This window comes from Nothobranchius furzeri, chromosome 3 (genome assembly GCF_043380555.1).
Source record: "Nothobranchius furzeri strain GRZ-AD chromosome 3, NfurGRZ-RIMD1, whole genome shotgun sequence".
In the NCBI taxonomy this organism is placed as follows: domain Eukaryota; kingdom Metazoa; phylum Chordata; class Actinopteri; order Cyprinodontiformes; family Nothobranchiidae; genus Nothobranchius; species Nothobranchius furzeri.
In genome coordinates, this window is record NC_091743.1 from 65,830,893 (window position 1) to 65,844,052 (window position 13,160).

At 39.8% G+C, this 13,160-nt stretch overlaps 2 protein-coding genes across 5 annotated transcripts; one reads left to right on the top strand and one right to left on the bottom strand.

Moving 5' to 3' along the window:
- Positions 1-2,530: 2,530 nt before the first annotated feature.
- Positions 2,531-7,289, bottom strand: rrp9 (ribosomal RNA processing 9, U3 small nucleolar RNA binding protein). 4 transcript variants are annotated; one of them, XM_070549395.1, is made up of 15 exons: positions 7,021-7,289; positions 6,821-6,897; positions 6,608-6,720; positions 6,465-6,532; positions 5,934-5,975; positions 5,724-5,850; positions 5,527-5,651; positions 5,354-5,446; positions 5,162-5,262; positions 4,949-5,083; positions 3,954-4,016; positions 3,700-3,845; positions 3,463-3,542; positions 3,303-3,359; positions 2,531-2,750 (listed from the first exon to the last, which is right to left on the bottom strand). In XM_070549395.1, the coding sequence occupies exons 1-15, from the start codon at positions 7,102-7,104 to the stop codon at positions 2,676-2,678; spliced, it is 1,386 nt and encodes a 461-aa protein (XP_070405496.1). In that variant the 5' UTR covers positions 7,105-7,289; the 3' UTR covers positions 2,531-2,675. The 4 variants fall into 4 exon arrangements, with proteins under 4 accessions (XP_070405496.1, XP_015814392.3, XP_070405495.1 ...); XM_015958906.3 differs by having other exon boundaries at positions 3,303-3,376; XM_070549394.1 differs by having other exon boundaries at positions 3,688-3,845.
- A 263-nt stretch (positions 7,290-7,552) lies between these two features.
- On the top strand, positions 7,553-12,053 carry LOC107385190 (uncharacterized). The gene is made up of 6 exons (XM_015958909.3): positions 7,553-7,684; positions 7,945-8,119; positions 8,183-8,339; positions 9,093-9,265; positions 11,313-11,538; positions 11,615-12,053. Exons 2-6 carry the CDS (start codon positions 7,958-7,960, stop codon positions 11,809-11,811), a joined length of 915 nt encoding a protein of 304 aa, XP_015814395.1. The 5' UTR covers positions 7,553-7,684; positions 7,945-7,957; the 3' UTR covers positions 11,812-12,053.
- Positions 12,054-13,160: the final 1,107 nt, after the last annotated feature.

Sequence of the window (13,160 nt, forward strand, 5' to 3'; positions counted from 1 at the left end):
GTTGGAAACGCTATCTGTCGTGTTCTGCCTCACCGAAAATCGGACCCCCTGTTGGACCCGGGACGTCACCTTAGGATGATGTTTCATCCATGGCACCTTGGCTGGCAAAGAAGACAAAGATGCGCCGCGAACCGGTCCAGAGTTGCCCTCGGTACACGTGGATGGTAAAGTGTTTTGTCGATGCGCTTTCTTAAGTTAATTCACTCAGAAATCAAGGACTCTGGACGAGTCTGCGTTAGAAGTTGCGATTCAGCTATTCTGTCTGGCTGACAGGAACAGCGTAAGGGGGGGAGAAACGAGCCGACCGGCTCTGTCCCCCCTTCGGTTTCTTCAGGTCCTCTCTCTTTCGTTGTCAAGCACGAACTGAACTCATAAGACTGAAACTTACCAAAAGCCTTTCTCTTCTCAAAGCAAACGTGTGCGTCAGCAAATGTGTTTTGGAGTTTACTGTGAGAATCTGTGTGTGGGTGTGTGTGCTTGAGTGTGTGTGTGAAGGTAGGTAACAAACATCCTCAAAAATTATCTAATTAAGTATGGATTCATTAATCCATTATAATTACCCAAAGCATAAGAATCATTCATTTGATTAAACACATTTATAATTAGCAAAATGATAATGATTATTCTTTAACATTAAAATCAAGAAAGGAAGTTTTAAGACTTGTTATGTTATGACTACTTGTCCATGAGAACTCCTTCTTCTGGTACTGCAGGTGTTCAGATGGTTTCCAGCAGACTCTTGCAGACTTCATGTCTGCAAAGGTCTCAATCTGTGGGTGAAAGTTCTCAGCGACCCAGCTCTTTGACCCAGCCGAGTCAAATGACCTTTTGCACAGAAAACCCATATTTCCTCACATTACACATGATTAGTACTCTCCTCTAAAACCTGATGCGTTAAATCCTACAAATGTTCTGCCACCTAGTGGAGGGATTTACTACAGGTAGCTAGTGCCAGATCTACTAACACATAAAACACTATTGCCTAAATAACACTTCCAAATAAATGTTATAATTTAACTAATTTTCTTTTATGTCAGATTTAAAGGACTAAACGGGCTTCACATAAACCCAGTTTATTGAAAAACTAAATCCCCACAAATGTGTTCAAGTGACAATGTGTAGTTTTTATCGTTAATCTCTGGAAATACCCATCAAAATGTTATTGAAAATGAATGAAAAGTTGCTGAATAATATTGGCAGCTTCGTAACATATGACCATAAAAATTGGGTCCAAAATACATTGGAGCGGGGTTTAAGTCTCAGGGCGACGCCATATTGGATGCCATGTTTCCTTCTATGGGAGCCCTTGAGGACAAAACACATTTACTGATTTGTTACAAACGGTTACAAAACTTTCACCATTAATAAACATTGTTTTACACATTTACCTCTTCACTCATTGCCAGTGATTAAAATGAGTCTGATGTGCTTGTCATTTAGCCTAAATTAGCCTTTTTGACCCTAATAGACATTCCTTGGTAAGGTCTTACTCCAACAGAAACATACTGGGTGCTTGCTATGATTTAGGTATCTACTGCCCATCACCAGGAACAATACACACAGTCACTTTAAAGGGCAGAAGAAAATCACGTTCAACCTTCTTAGTAGGACGTACAAAATAATAAAGGCCATTAAAATACTGAAAATCATTTGAATTGATCGTGATGCTTCTGCTGAGATGTAGGATAACTCATGACCATTAAAGCAGCCCACGTGCTGCTGGGTAATCCAGTATAGTGATCTGTAAATTATTATTTTCACTGGTTCGTGTAAGAAGTTTTAATAAACATGTAGTTTTCACCGGACAAGAAACGATCTTGCGGAGTTAAAAGGGTTGTTCAGAGGGAAAAGGCTTTATGATCGCCAAGTTTGGAAATAACATTAGATCTGACTGGATTGAAAAGCTAACAGCTAGTTGAAGTGAGACTTGAATAGCCATTTATCTAAAAAAAAATCCTTGTTACTTGTAAAAGCCGCACCCAGTTTGAACATTTCCTGCAGGGATAAGATTTAATGCTAGAAAACCATCAAATGTAAGTGGCTTGGATTTAGAAAAGTTTTGCATGAACTGATTTTATTTTAAAGATGGCAGCCATCTACAGGAGAAACTCAAAAAACTAGAATATGGTGCAAACGTTGATTTTAGTAATTAAGCTTGAAATGTGAAACTAACATGGGATAGACTCAGTACATGCAAGGCCAGATGTTTTAATTATAACTTTGCTTTGTGATGATTACGACTCACAGCTGATGAAAATCTCAACTAGAATATTGTAAAAAGCTTCAAGTGTCACACGCTAATCAATCAACTGCAAAGAGTTCTTGAGCCTTTATGGTCTCTCAGTCTAAGCTGGATTAGTGAAAGTGATCTATTCATAACAGTTTCTATGGAGAACACCTCCAACAGTGCAGCTTCTTCACATTTTGTCCACCTGGGTGCTGCATGGCTCAGCCACACTGAGTGGAAACTCCATTCATAAAAGATATAGAGGTACCCAGCCTTTATAACACACACACACACACACACAGCTTTTGTAGAGCAACTTTAATTTACAAATTTATGGGAAAATAAACCCAAAAAGAGTATCAAGTTTTTAAACTTTTCATTTACAAAAAGACAAAAAAAAAAAAAAGAAAAGAAAAAAAGTGATCATTCATCCTGGTTTCCTTCTGCGTCAGAAGGTTTTCTCCTCAGAGGAATAATATAGATCCCGTTTTTGGCTTCTTTTAGTCTCCACCATCGTCCCAACCTGTAAAAGGTAACACAAGCAAATTAGGAATTAAATCAGATTCTTTGAGTTTAATGCACAAGTTAGAGAAGGAAAAATGAAACTCTGAAAATATCCAAAAGGTTTTCACATGGTTCAAATCTGAGGTTTGTTAGTGACTTCATCAGAAATACGGATTATTATTTTTTATTCTAAAACCGATTCTTCAAATGTTTCTGAAATGACTAGAATTATGTGGGCCTTATTTTAGTGAGCGAACTGCTTTAGATGTACACCTATTAATAATACAAAAGTAAAGAAACAACTGGATGGCGAATCAAATGTCATTTATGTTCAGAAACCTTTAACATAAATATTTCTGAAAAACATACAAATTGAACAAAAATCTAACTTTTTCACTGATAACCACCACTGTGACTTCCTAAATCTAGTTCCCTCCTCAGTGAACGGTGTAGTTGACCTTTAACAGGATGAATCAACACTGCCCTCTAGTGGAAGTTAATGAACCAAATTTATTAGTAGCTGGGATCTCCGAACACAGTTTCCATGGAGACACGTGCAAAAATGTTGTACCTGTGCTCCTGTCCGACTCCAGCCACCAAGAACCGACCAGAACTCGAAAACTTCAGGCTGTTGACAAAACCAGGCTGGTCGGTGGAAAGCAGGGGATTAGGAATAGGAAGGATCATTACGGAATAACGTTTCACAAGAGGAGCAGGTCGGCAGAACTCACCATCGGCACACTGAAGAGAAGCTCCAACCCGCGATAGCTCGGGCCACATTTCCACACGTTCACCTGGGAGTTATGTGAACCTAAAAAAAAAAGAATATTATTATCACAAGAAATATAATCATGCAAATAAATAACTCATTTTAAACGAAATCCTGAGAGGGTTTAGTGAAAGCAGGATCTTGAAATGATCCGAGATAGTAAAAAGCTCGTGAAGGGGACTCTCACAGCCAGAGGCACCTGAGGCGACGGTGTCGGAGTTCTGTAAGGCTGCAACCGAGGCCACCCAATGAGGCTGCTCCAGCCCTAGATCACCATGGCAACCGTGAGCCTGCTTTACTGTGCAGAGAGGCTTCTTCTTGTTGACACTCCACAGAGACACAGAGCTAAGCGTGGGCATGAGAAAGAGGCATGAATGAGTCTGGTGACAAGAGAAAATGCCAAAACACAATAATAATAATCAAAATAACGACTTTAAAAATGGCAGCTCATACCCATCATCTGCTCCTGTTATCATGTGCTCCTCGTTTATGAGCTGGATGCAGTCGATCGAACCTCTAAAAACAAACGCGTAAAACTCATTTACCAATTAAAAAACACCCTGCTACAAAAGCACAGGATTATATTAATACTAGATCGGCATGAATGTAATGACGAATCAATTTTGCAGAAAAATTTTACCCAAAATTATCTTCCAACATCATTTTTATTTCTGACAAGAGCATTCCTGATAGATTTCTCCATTTACATTCAATCCTGGTCCTGGAGGGGCGGTACCCAGCATGTTTTAGTGGTTTCTCTGCTCTGACACACTTTGATTCAGTGGTTGAATCACCCGTACAGCAGCTCATCGGGCTCAGCAGAAGCCTGTTAATCACCTGCTGATTGAAATCAGGTGTGTTGAAGCGGAGTTCTGACATGCTTGACACCTAGCATACCCCCTGTTCTACAGGAACTCTTGTTTTGGTCTTTTTTTTCTTCTTCTTTTTTTTTAATTTTTGCTCTTTCCTTGCTTTTCTTTTGTTTTGATCATTTGTTAATGACACAAACGCAAACATGAAGAAGAAAAAAAATGATGGGGTGGGAAGCGGTAGGATAATCTCACTAATTTTTAATCAGAATATTCAGACATCTCAACTCTGATTGGATAACAGCAAAGTGGTGCTTCCACTGCCTTCAGAAAACTGTTCTATTAGAGCTAATTGTCTCTGGAGACGCAGCTTTTTTAATCTGATCCACAGTCAGAGGAGGAAGGAGAAAAAGAATAACTGAATCCGGATAGTTTCAGAATGATGTCAGCATGTAAACTCGTGTTTTCTCCTGAACAACTTAAAGCATTCCTGATGAATAATGAATGTAAACATGTGTGCCCCCAGCTTTGTTCACACAGAAGCATAACAGAGCCTTGTCCATTTCCCCTCAGCACGCAAAAAACCCAAAGTAAAGTAAAGAAGACACAAAGTCAGAGGCGAGGGATGAGCAGACTCACTCGTGTCCGTGAAACACCAGCTGAGACTCCTCAGCTATCTTCCACACTCTCACAGTGCCGTCTCGGCCCCCTGCTGTCACACAGCGCTCACGGCTCAGACTGTCCAGTCCTGTGATGGCATCCTGGTGGCCGAAGCTACAGAAACAAGACAAACACAAGCATTTAAAATGTCTAACAAAGCTCGAACTGAAGAATTTTTTTCTCCCAACTTACAGAGTTTCAACATATGCTTTCTCATCCACATTCCACACTTTGACTGAGCGATCGTGAGATGCGCTGTACAGATCATGAGTCCCTCTCCTGAATGAAAGACCCTAAGAAATTGAAATAATAAATAATTGTCGTTGCACAAAGCAGAGAGAAGCAGTGTCCAACTGTGGGATGAATGAGCGAGTGTGAACACACCGACAGGGGGCCTTTGTGTCCTACAAATTTATACAGATGTTTACATGTGTCAGCCTCCCAAATCATGATCAGTTTGTTCATGTCTCCAGTCGCCTGAAAGGAAAAGAAAACACCGCTGTAGCATTCAACCGCCATGCAAACAGAAACACCTTGGAGAAAAGTCTGCTTCTTACCAAGTATTTTCCATCTGATGATATGGTCATACACAGGATGTGAGCTGTATGTCCAACGTGGCGCTCCTCCGTACCTTTCCTTCCACCGTGTATCGTGTGCAGTTTCCTGCCACTTTCAACATCCCCTGAGCATCCAGGAGAGGATTTATTAACAGCGATGCAGACAATGACCAAGAAAGAGTTTACAGAATACCAACATTTAATGATGGAGCAATCTTTGGCAGCAGAGAAGATGCATTTATCATCAGGAGCGATGACAAGGCAGGTGATCGGAAGTTTGTGTCCCCGCAAAACCCTGATCTCTGAAGCCTCAGGTGCAATGATCTAAAAGACGAAAAGCACATCTGAGTAAAATAAAACACTCAACGTGCAGAAGGACGTAAAAGACAAAATGCATGTTTGCTTACATCTTTGGCAACAAGACGTTGGAGCTTTCCTTTCTGTTCGAGCTGATTGAGAAAAGACATAAAAAGAAAAGTTAGTGCAGAAACTAATTTGCTGCTTAAATAAAACCCTCAGCAGAGCAATCTCATCCAATGTCAAACATTCCAGGTGTCACCTCAACCGTATCTAAATGTTGCAATGTTGTTTTATTTGGCTGTAAGGATTTGAGACAAAACTTTAAAAAAGAACTTCAAGTTTAAATGCCTGGGTATTTTATTCGTATATCTACATTTAGTTTCAAGTGTCACAGGTGTATTTTTTTATTGACATGACCTCATTGTGTCATCTTCTATGGCTATGCTTTAATAAGTTACAAACTGGAAAAAAATTACTTACGTTCAGGCAAAAATCCACGATAAAAGCCAAAACTACAGATAATGTGATTGAATTTTTTTTAAATATCCACTGATGCTTTACATTTGCTGGGCTGGTACAACTGCAGGACACGTATTTGTACACATCTGTTTTATATAATTGTTTATGAAACTTCTTACCACTTCTTCTTGAAGTCTTCCTGCAATCAGATCCGTCTCAAAGGACTCATCTTCTGCTTTATTTTTCTCTGTTTAGTGCAAACCCTTTGTTAAAACATTTTACAGTGTACTAGTACAGAATAAAACTTTGTAAAATACTTTACCTTCTTCCTTTAGCTGTTCTAGGTAAAGTTTGGCCAATCTGAGTTTCTTCTCCTGCGGAGTCTCCTCATAAACTATCTCCTCATTGGCCTGCCTCTTCTTGAGTAATGTAGAACTTCAAGAAAATAAAACAACAATATATATATATACACACACGTACGTATAAGTAATGTTCTTGTTATACACAATAGTTTCTGAACATATCTGAAACATACCTCTCTGCTTCTGAGTCACTGGAAATTTCTTCGTTGTATTTCTTGGACTTTGCTTTATTTGTCTTCCCATCTTCACCCTGTACGAAATGATAACCCCATTTCTAATCGCACATTATGCAGTTAAAAACAAACATAATTACAAATAAACCCTCTGTTTACTAGATTTATTTAAGTTCATGCTAACAGTTTGTTTAGTGTACCTTCCGTTTTGGCGCCGACGTACTTTTCCCTTTTTTGGTTAACTTGGGATTTGCATTTTTCTTGATGAAAAATGACGATGACATTACGGCAATTAACTAAATCGTTTCGAAATGATCTACAATCGGGTAGCTAGCTAACTCGTTCTTGCAGCAACATTCATCCCACATGGGTGAACTGCAACCAAACATAAAGTTCGTGCCCGGCGTCAACGCACACTGATTGGCCAAGAGTCAAGTTTTCTTCAAGAATCCCGCCTATCGTAAAAATTCTCGCGTTTCATTGGCTGAGCTGTACACGAGAACGAACAGGAAACTGTACTCGGCTAAAAGTCTTCCCACGGGAACTGCGTTTTGACAGCTTTGTTCCACACACGCTTGTGAAAATATTAGAAAATTAAAAATAACCGGCATATACATATGAATTCAATACGCACTGAAAAATAAACTAAACATCTATATTTCACGCATATTTATCTAAAATTCCTCCGCACGACTATTGACACATTGTCGAAAATTTACCAGGACCTATTTACTGTAATACTGGTGTAGTACTACTACTTCCTCTACTACGCAGTGTATTTCCATGTACTCCGTTGCCTTTGTCCTCAGTGACTGTGTGTAAAAAAAAGAAACAGTTTTCATTGAAGACAGCCTAAACGGCCAGGTGAGCTAATTCTGTACCATCCACCCACGCATCAGATAAGATTTGATGTTTTAGTTCAGTATTTGTTTATTATCTGTGTCTCCAGCGACTGGAGCTCAGTAGGAGGGGATGAGGAGGCAGACAAAACAAAACCTCTCCATCTTGTTCGATTAGTTTTAAATAAAAGCAGTTTTGTTTTTAAAAAAGTTTGAGTGACCACCAGCTGTGCAGAAAAACAAAAAAATGTAAGCGTGTTCGCACCAACCCTTCACTTTTCTCAGATATCTCAGTTCAATGCCACCAAAGAGAAACTGTGCGATAAGTTCATCTCAACCCCAAGTGAAGATGATAAAAATCGGCAGTGATCCAGATGAGCAGATATTTCCCTCTGGATCGATGGAGGATCGGTTCGGGATAGAAGAGGAGTCCAGTCCTTCTCCTCTTCCCAAGAACGAGGTGAGACAGTAAAGTTAGTGCGCAGAAAGGCATCAGGTTCTTTTATGTGTCTGTTTTATTCAGCATGAACCCATTGACTTTGATGAAGAAAACCTCTCTACCACCGGCATCAGAACCGACACCATCAGCCTTCTGATGAAAATAGACCAACTTCAGGCCCAACTTAAATACGAACGAAGATGCAGGATTTTGGCTGAGAGAGAGCTCAGAGAACTCAGAGGTGAGAGCAGACGTAACTATTCGATTAATCAGTAGATTAAAAAAATAATTTTATTCAAACCACAATATTTGTTTTATTAATAACTTACAGTTTACCTCAGAATCTGAGAGATAACATAGTTATTTGATTGCTGTAGAAATGTCATAATTCTTATTGTTACAAAGCAGATCAAGTTAAATAAATAGTGTAGCTTTTTTTCAAATTATCACATAATTCTGATGTTCTTGCAGTTGTAATTTACTGGCCCTCTAGAAATATCAACATTCTGTCATCAGTCAGCCCAATAAATAAGTTATTTCAGAAAAGCTGATGAGAAGAGCTGGTCCTCTCTGTGAATCAACAAATTAGTTTTTTCTCAAGGAAGATGGATTGATGTGAGAGATACTTTGATTACATTCACTTTCATTGAGTTTACTAAATCTAGAAGATCGCGTGTGTTCTTGATAGAGAAAAACTCACAATAAATAAATAAAAACAACTTCTGTCGAGAGAGAGGGAATGAGAAAGCTCATCTTAGATGTGCAAAAACCAGCTGCATGTTTTATAACACGTAAAAAGAAATTATAATACAACTCATCTTTTTAGTTGTTTATTATTTTCAGCACAAAAGAAAGTACTTGAAACTAAGAAGCATGACGAGGAAGTATTATAGGACTTTTGCTTAATCGGGGATACAAATGCTTTGAGATTCTTCAGATTTACTTCATTTGACACACTTGCTGTGTTACCATCTCACTGTAATGTGTTTTGTAGAGATGAACACCCTCATGATGCAGATGAGACACATGACGCATGAATTACGAGTCACTCTAGATCAAGTTCTCCATGGAGGCGAGCCACCCGTTACACCACAAAACCCAGATGAAACCCTGACGTTCCTGCCGGGGCCTGAAGTTCAGATGAGAACAGTTGATAGTATCCCTGAGGTGAGTCCTCTAATGACCTTTGACCGCTGAGACCTTTGGCAAATAGGCTGGTGAAGGTTCTCAGTCATCCAGGTCATGGTAATCCAAAGCGATTCAAATGAAGGCAACTGGACTTCTTTGGGTGATAGCCCAGGAAGCTCTGGAACTGTGTGTGTCTGAAGACGAAGACCATTTTGAAGTCAATTCTGAGTCTGATGATTCTGATTATGAGCCAAATGAGGAAGCTGCTATTCGTATTCCTCCAAGCAAAGCATTCACATCAAAAATGGTGAGATACAGAGGTCTTTATCCCCAAATATGCAACAGGCAAAACTGTCTGCAGAAAACATAACAAAGACAGTGCCAGGGCCCAGTAGGATGGCAGTGACTCGTGTAGCAGACATCAAGTCCGCTTTAGAGCTCGTCATGCCCAGCTCAATACAGAAAATCATTCTTGCAATGACTAATGTAGAAGAAAGGCGTGTTTTGGAGGAGAAGTGGAAAGAGCTCGATAAAATGCATTTACATGCTTATTTGGGAGTTCTCATCCTGGGCCCCAGCTGCTGCAGCTACAGCGAGAGAGATCCAGGACATCTAGTACACCATTCTGTGAGGTAAGTGCGTGTGTGTGTGTTGTGTGTTTTATGATAAGCAAAAAAGGATAGTAATAATTGTCCTCTTTTTTAGGTTGCTGCTGGGGGAAAAGGGAAGAGAAAGAGGTGCCAGGTCTGCAAGCCATCTGATGATGTCAAGACAAGCATGACCTGTGTGAAATGTGCTAAATTAATTTGCACAAAACACACTGTGATGACATGTCCCTCATGTGCTGTGTAAACACATGCACCTTGTTCATTTGTGTTCACCACAACATATGATGACATGTCACTTGTGCGCTGTGGAGTTCATACTTCTGACCTCACATTTTGATGTTTTGTCATTTTGTTTCAAAAAAGTGCTCAAATAAAGTTTACTTTCACCCAAAATCTTCTCGAGTCATTAGTTTTGATTTTAAGTCAGCGGGTCAATTTGACCCAGAGCAGAAGAGATGTTGCATGTCACTTTATTTACATAACTATATAAAAAGAAAAAAATATATAAAATAAATGTTAAAAATCATCAATGTCTCGTAAAACTATTGTGTTTTATATGTAGGTATTTTCAACGTACAATAAAAAAGTTTTAAAATTCAGTTTTTATGAAAAACAAGTGAATTATCCAGATTGGACCATGATCTGTGAGAGTACACCAAATATTGATTGAAATGGATAGTAATAGACTTAATAATAAGATATAAACAATGTTTATCGGGATGTTTTTGGTTTCTGACTCTTGGATTTGAAAACGTGTCCTGGGTCAAACTCACTCAGGAACAACATTGGTGTTCCTGAGAAACAAACATACCAGGAGCAGAAACTACTTATGAATAGCTCTCCTCCCTACCCCCTGAGGAGTTGTTGAACTCGTTAGGCCCTATTGTGTTGGGATGGTTGTTTTGATTAAATGTGGGAGGGTGTGACTTTGACTGAAACTGTTTTGTAATTAGGTTTAGAGCTGCATTGTAGGTCTTTCCTGTTTGACATAGATAGTTTCTTTTACTTCTCTCTCAAACTCTATCTTCTCGGTCCAGAATGTGCACATTGTTGTCTTCCAAAGTGTGTCCCTTGTCCTTCAAGTGTAAGTGGACAGTTTCAGTCTAGTTCACACCCTCCTGCATCTACAACCATTCCCACAAAATAGGGCCTTACGAGTGCAATGCCTCCTCATGGGGTAGGGAGCAGGGCTATTCATAAGTAGTTTCTGCTCATTGCACAACAATAGACAAGAGTTTATAAGCCTGACCCTTGCATAACTTTGTCAGAATTCCTCAGATGAGAAGCAAAACGTCTTCAAGAATCCAAAGAAGTCCCGTTGCCTTCATTTGTACCCCTTTGGCAGATAGCTCGAATTAGAATCGCACAACAGCTTTTGTATCAGGATGTTTACTGTTTTAACTCATTTTCACCAGCGAGTGGCAGTTTGGTTAAAGAAAACATTCACCCATCATTTATTTTCTCCTTTTTGTTTTCAGGATGAGTTGAATTTTTGTTATCTGGCTGAAAATCTCCGGGTGCCAAAACACCTCTATGAGCGCGTTGCCGAAATAGGCGACTACAAGAAGTACATTTCAGCTCTCCTGATGATACTTTTTGACAGAGACACTTTAGCCACACATTGTCTGCTGGGCAGGAAGAACACCACAGGAGAGGATAGCCACAAGCCTCCTCTTCCACCTGAGATTTTAAAAGGCCTCATGGGTAAGATAAAAACAACAACTTTTACCTACATAGCAAAACCGGCTCATGAGGAATAATAAAGTTTTTCTTTCCTCAGATCATGTTGCAGAAAAGTTTGGCGTCGACAGCACCCAAATAAAAAACGCCATTCGCACAAAGTTAAACAACGAAGACAAGCTGATGAAGAAGAGGCTGGGGTTAAACCGAGCGGACAGCAGAGTCATTGTTGAACCAGCCTTTTGCCGAGATGCTTCCCTTCAGGCTAAACATGAACGGAATGGCTCGGAGTTCTAGCTGTGCCGATCTTTCGCCGCCACCGCCTACATTTTAATGTCCGATAGGAATTAGTGACAAATTGTCTTATTTGATGTATTCGACGTGAAGCTGTTTACTTTTCCGGCACTTTGTAGAACTTGTTCCACTTTGTTCCAGATGTAAGCTCTCGGTGCTGGTTGAGTATTTGAAAAGTGAAAACTGTTGACAACACTAAAATGTCACACGTTACTGTCAGTAATAAACACAAACGTTGTCATGTTTATGTTTATTAATTCATTTAGTGGTTGCTTTTATTCAAAGTGTGGATATAGCAATGCAGTTGTGATTTTAGCTTGTGGGTGGAAACTGGAGTACCTGGACAACACCCACACATGCATGGGGAGAACCTCTGCACAGACAGATCACAGGATCTGAACCTGCAGCCACCCTGCATTTTTATTGATGTTTTCATACTTTCAGTGGTTGTAGTTTACTAACACATGTCTATAACAGTCTGTCTTCACCAAATCAAGTGTACTTTAGCTGTGTTCAAGTAAGACATTTAAATGTGTGAAAAAGATGTTTAGGCCATTTTGAAAAGTGATTTTTTTTGTGTGTGAAAGTTGTAAATAATATTTATTTTTTAAACTTCCAGAACAACCTCTGTTCAAAGAAATAGGGTTTACGTCCTGCAGGACTGATGAGTTAACAGTGAGTAGATCTTAAAATATCTCAGATCTCCTAAATTTAACGATTCATTCAGGATTACTTCACAAACATTTCTGCTTGCTCTTAATTTTGTTTTTACTTTGAATTCTGTGAACAGCAATATGTAGCTTTCTCAACGCATCACAGGGTCGAGTACAGTCCCATAGGAATTTCTCAATTTTCCTTACAAAATTACAGAATAATAAAAACAAAATGATTATGGTGTAAAGGTTCAGAAATCAGGATCAGGTGTCTGCTTTTGCAGATGATGTGGTCCTGTTGGCCTCATCAGACCGTGATCTCCAGGTTTTGCTGGAGCGGTTTGCAGCCGAGTGTGAAGCAGCTGGGAAGAGGATCAGCTCCTCTAAATCTGAGACCATGGTCTTGAATCGGAAAAGGGTAGAATGCCTTCTCCAGGTCAGCGACGAGGTCCTGTCCCAAGTGGAGGAATTTAGGTGTCTCCGGGTCTTGTTCACGAGTGAGGGAACGGTAGAGTGGGAGATTGCTAGGCAGATTGGCTGCCTCAGCAGTCATGCAGGCATTGTCTGTCGTGGTGAAGAGACAGCTGAGTCGGAAGGAGAAGCTCTCAATTTACCAGTCGATCTACGTTCCAACACTCATCTATGGTCACGAGCTTTGGGTAGTGACTGAAAGAATGAGATCACGGTTACAAGCGGCCA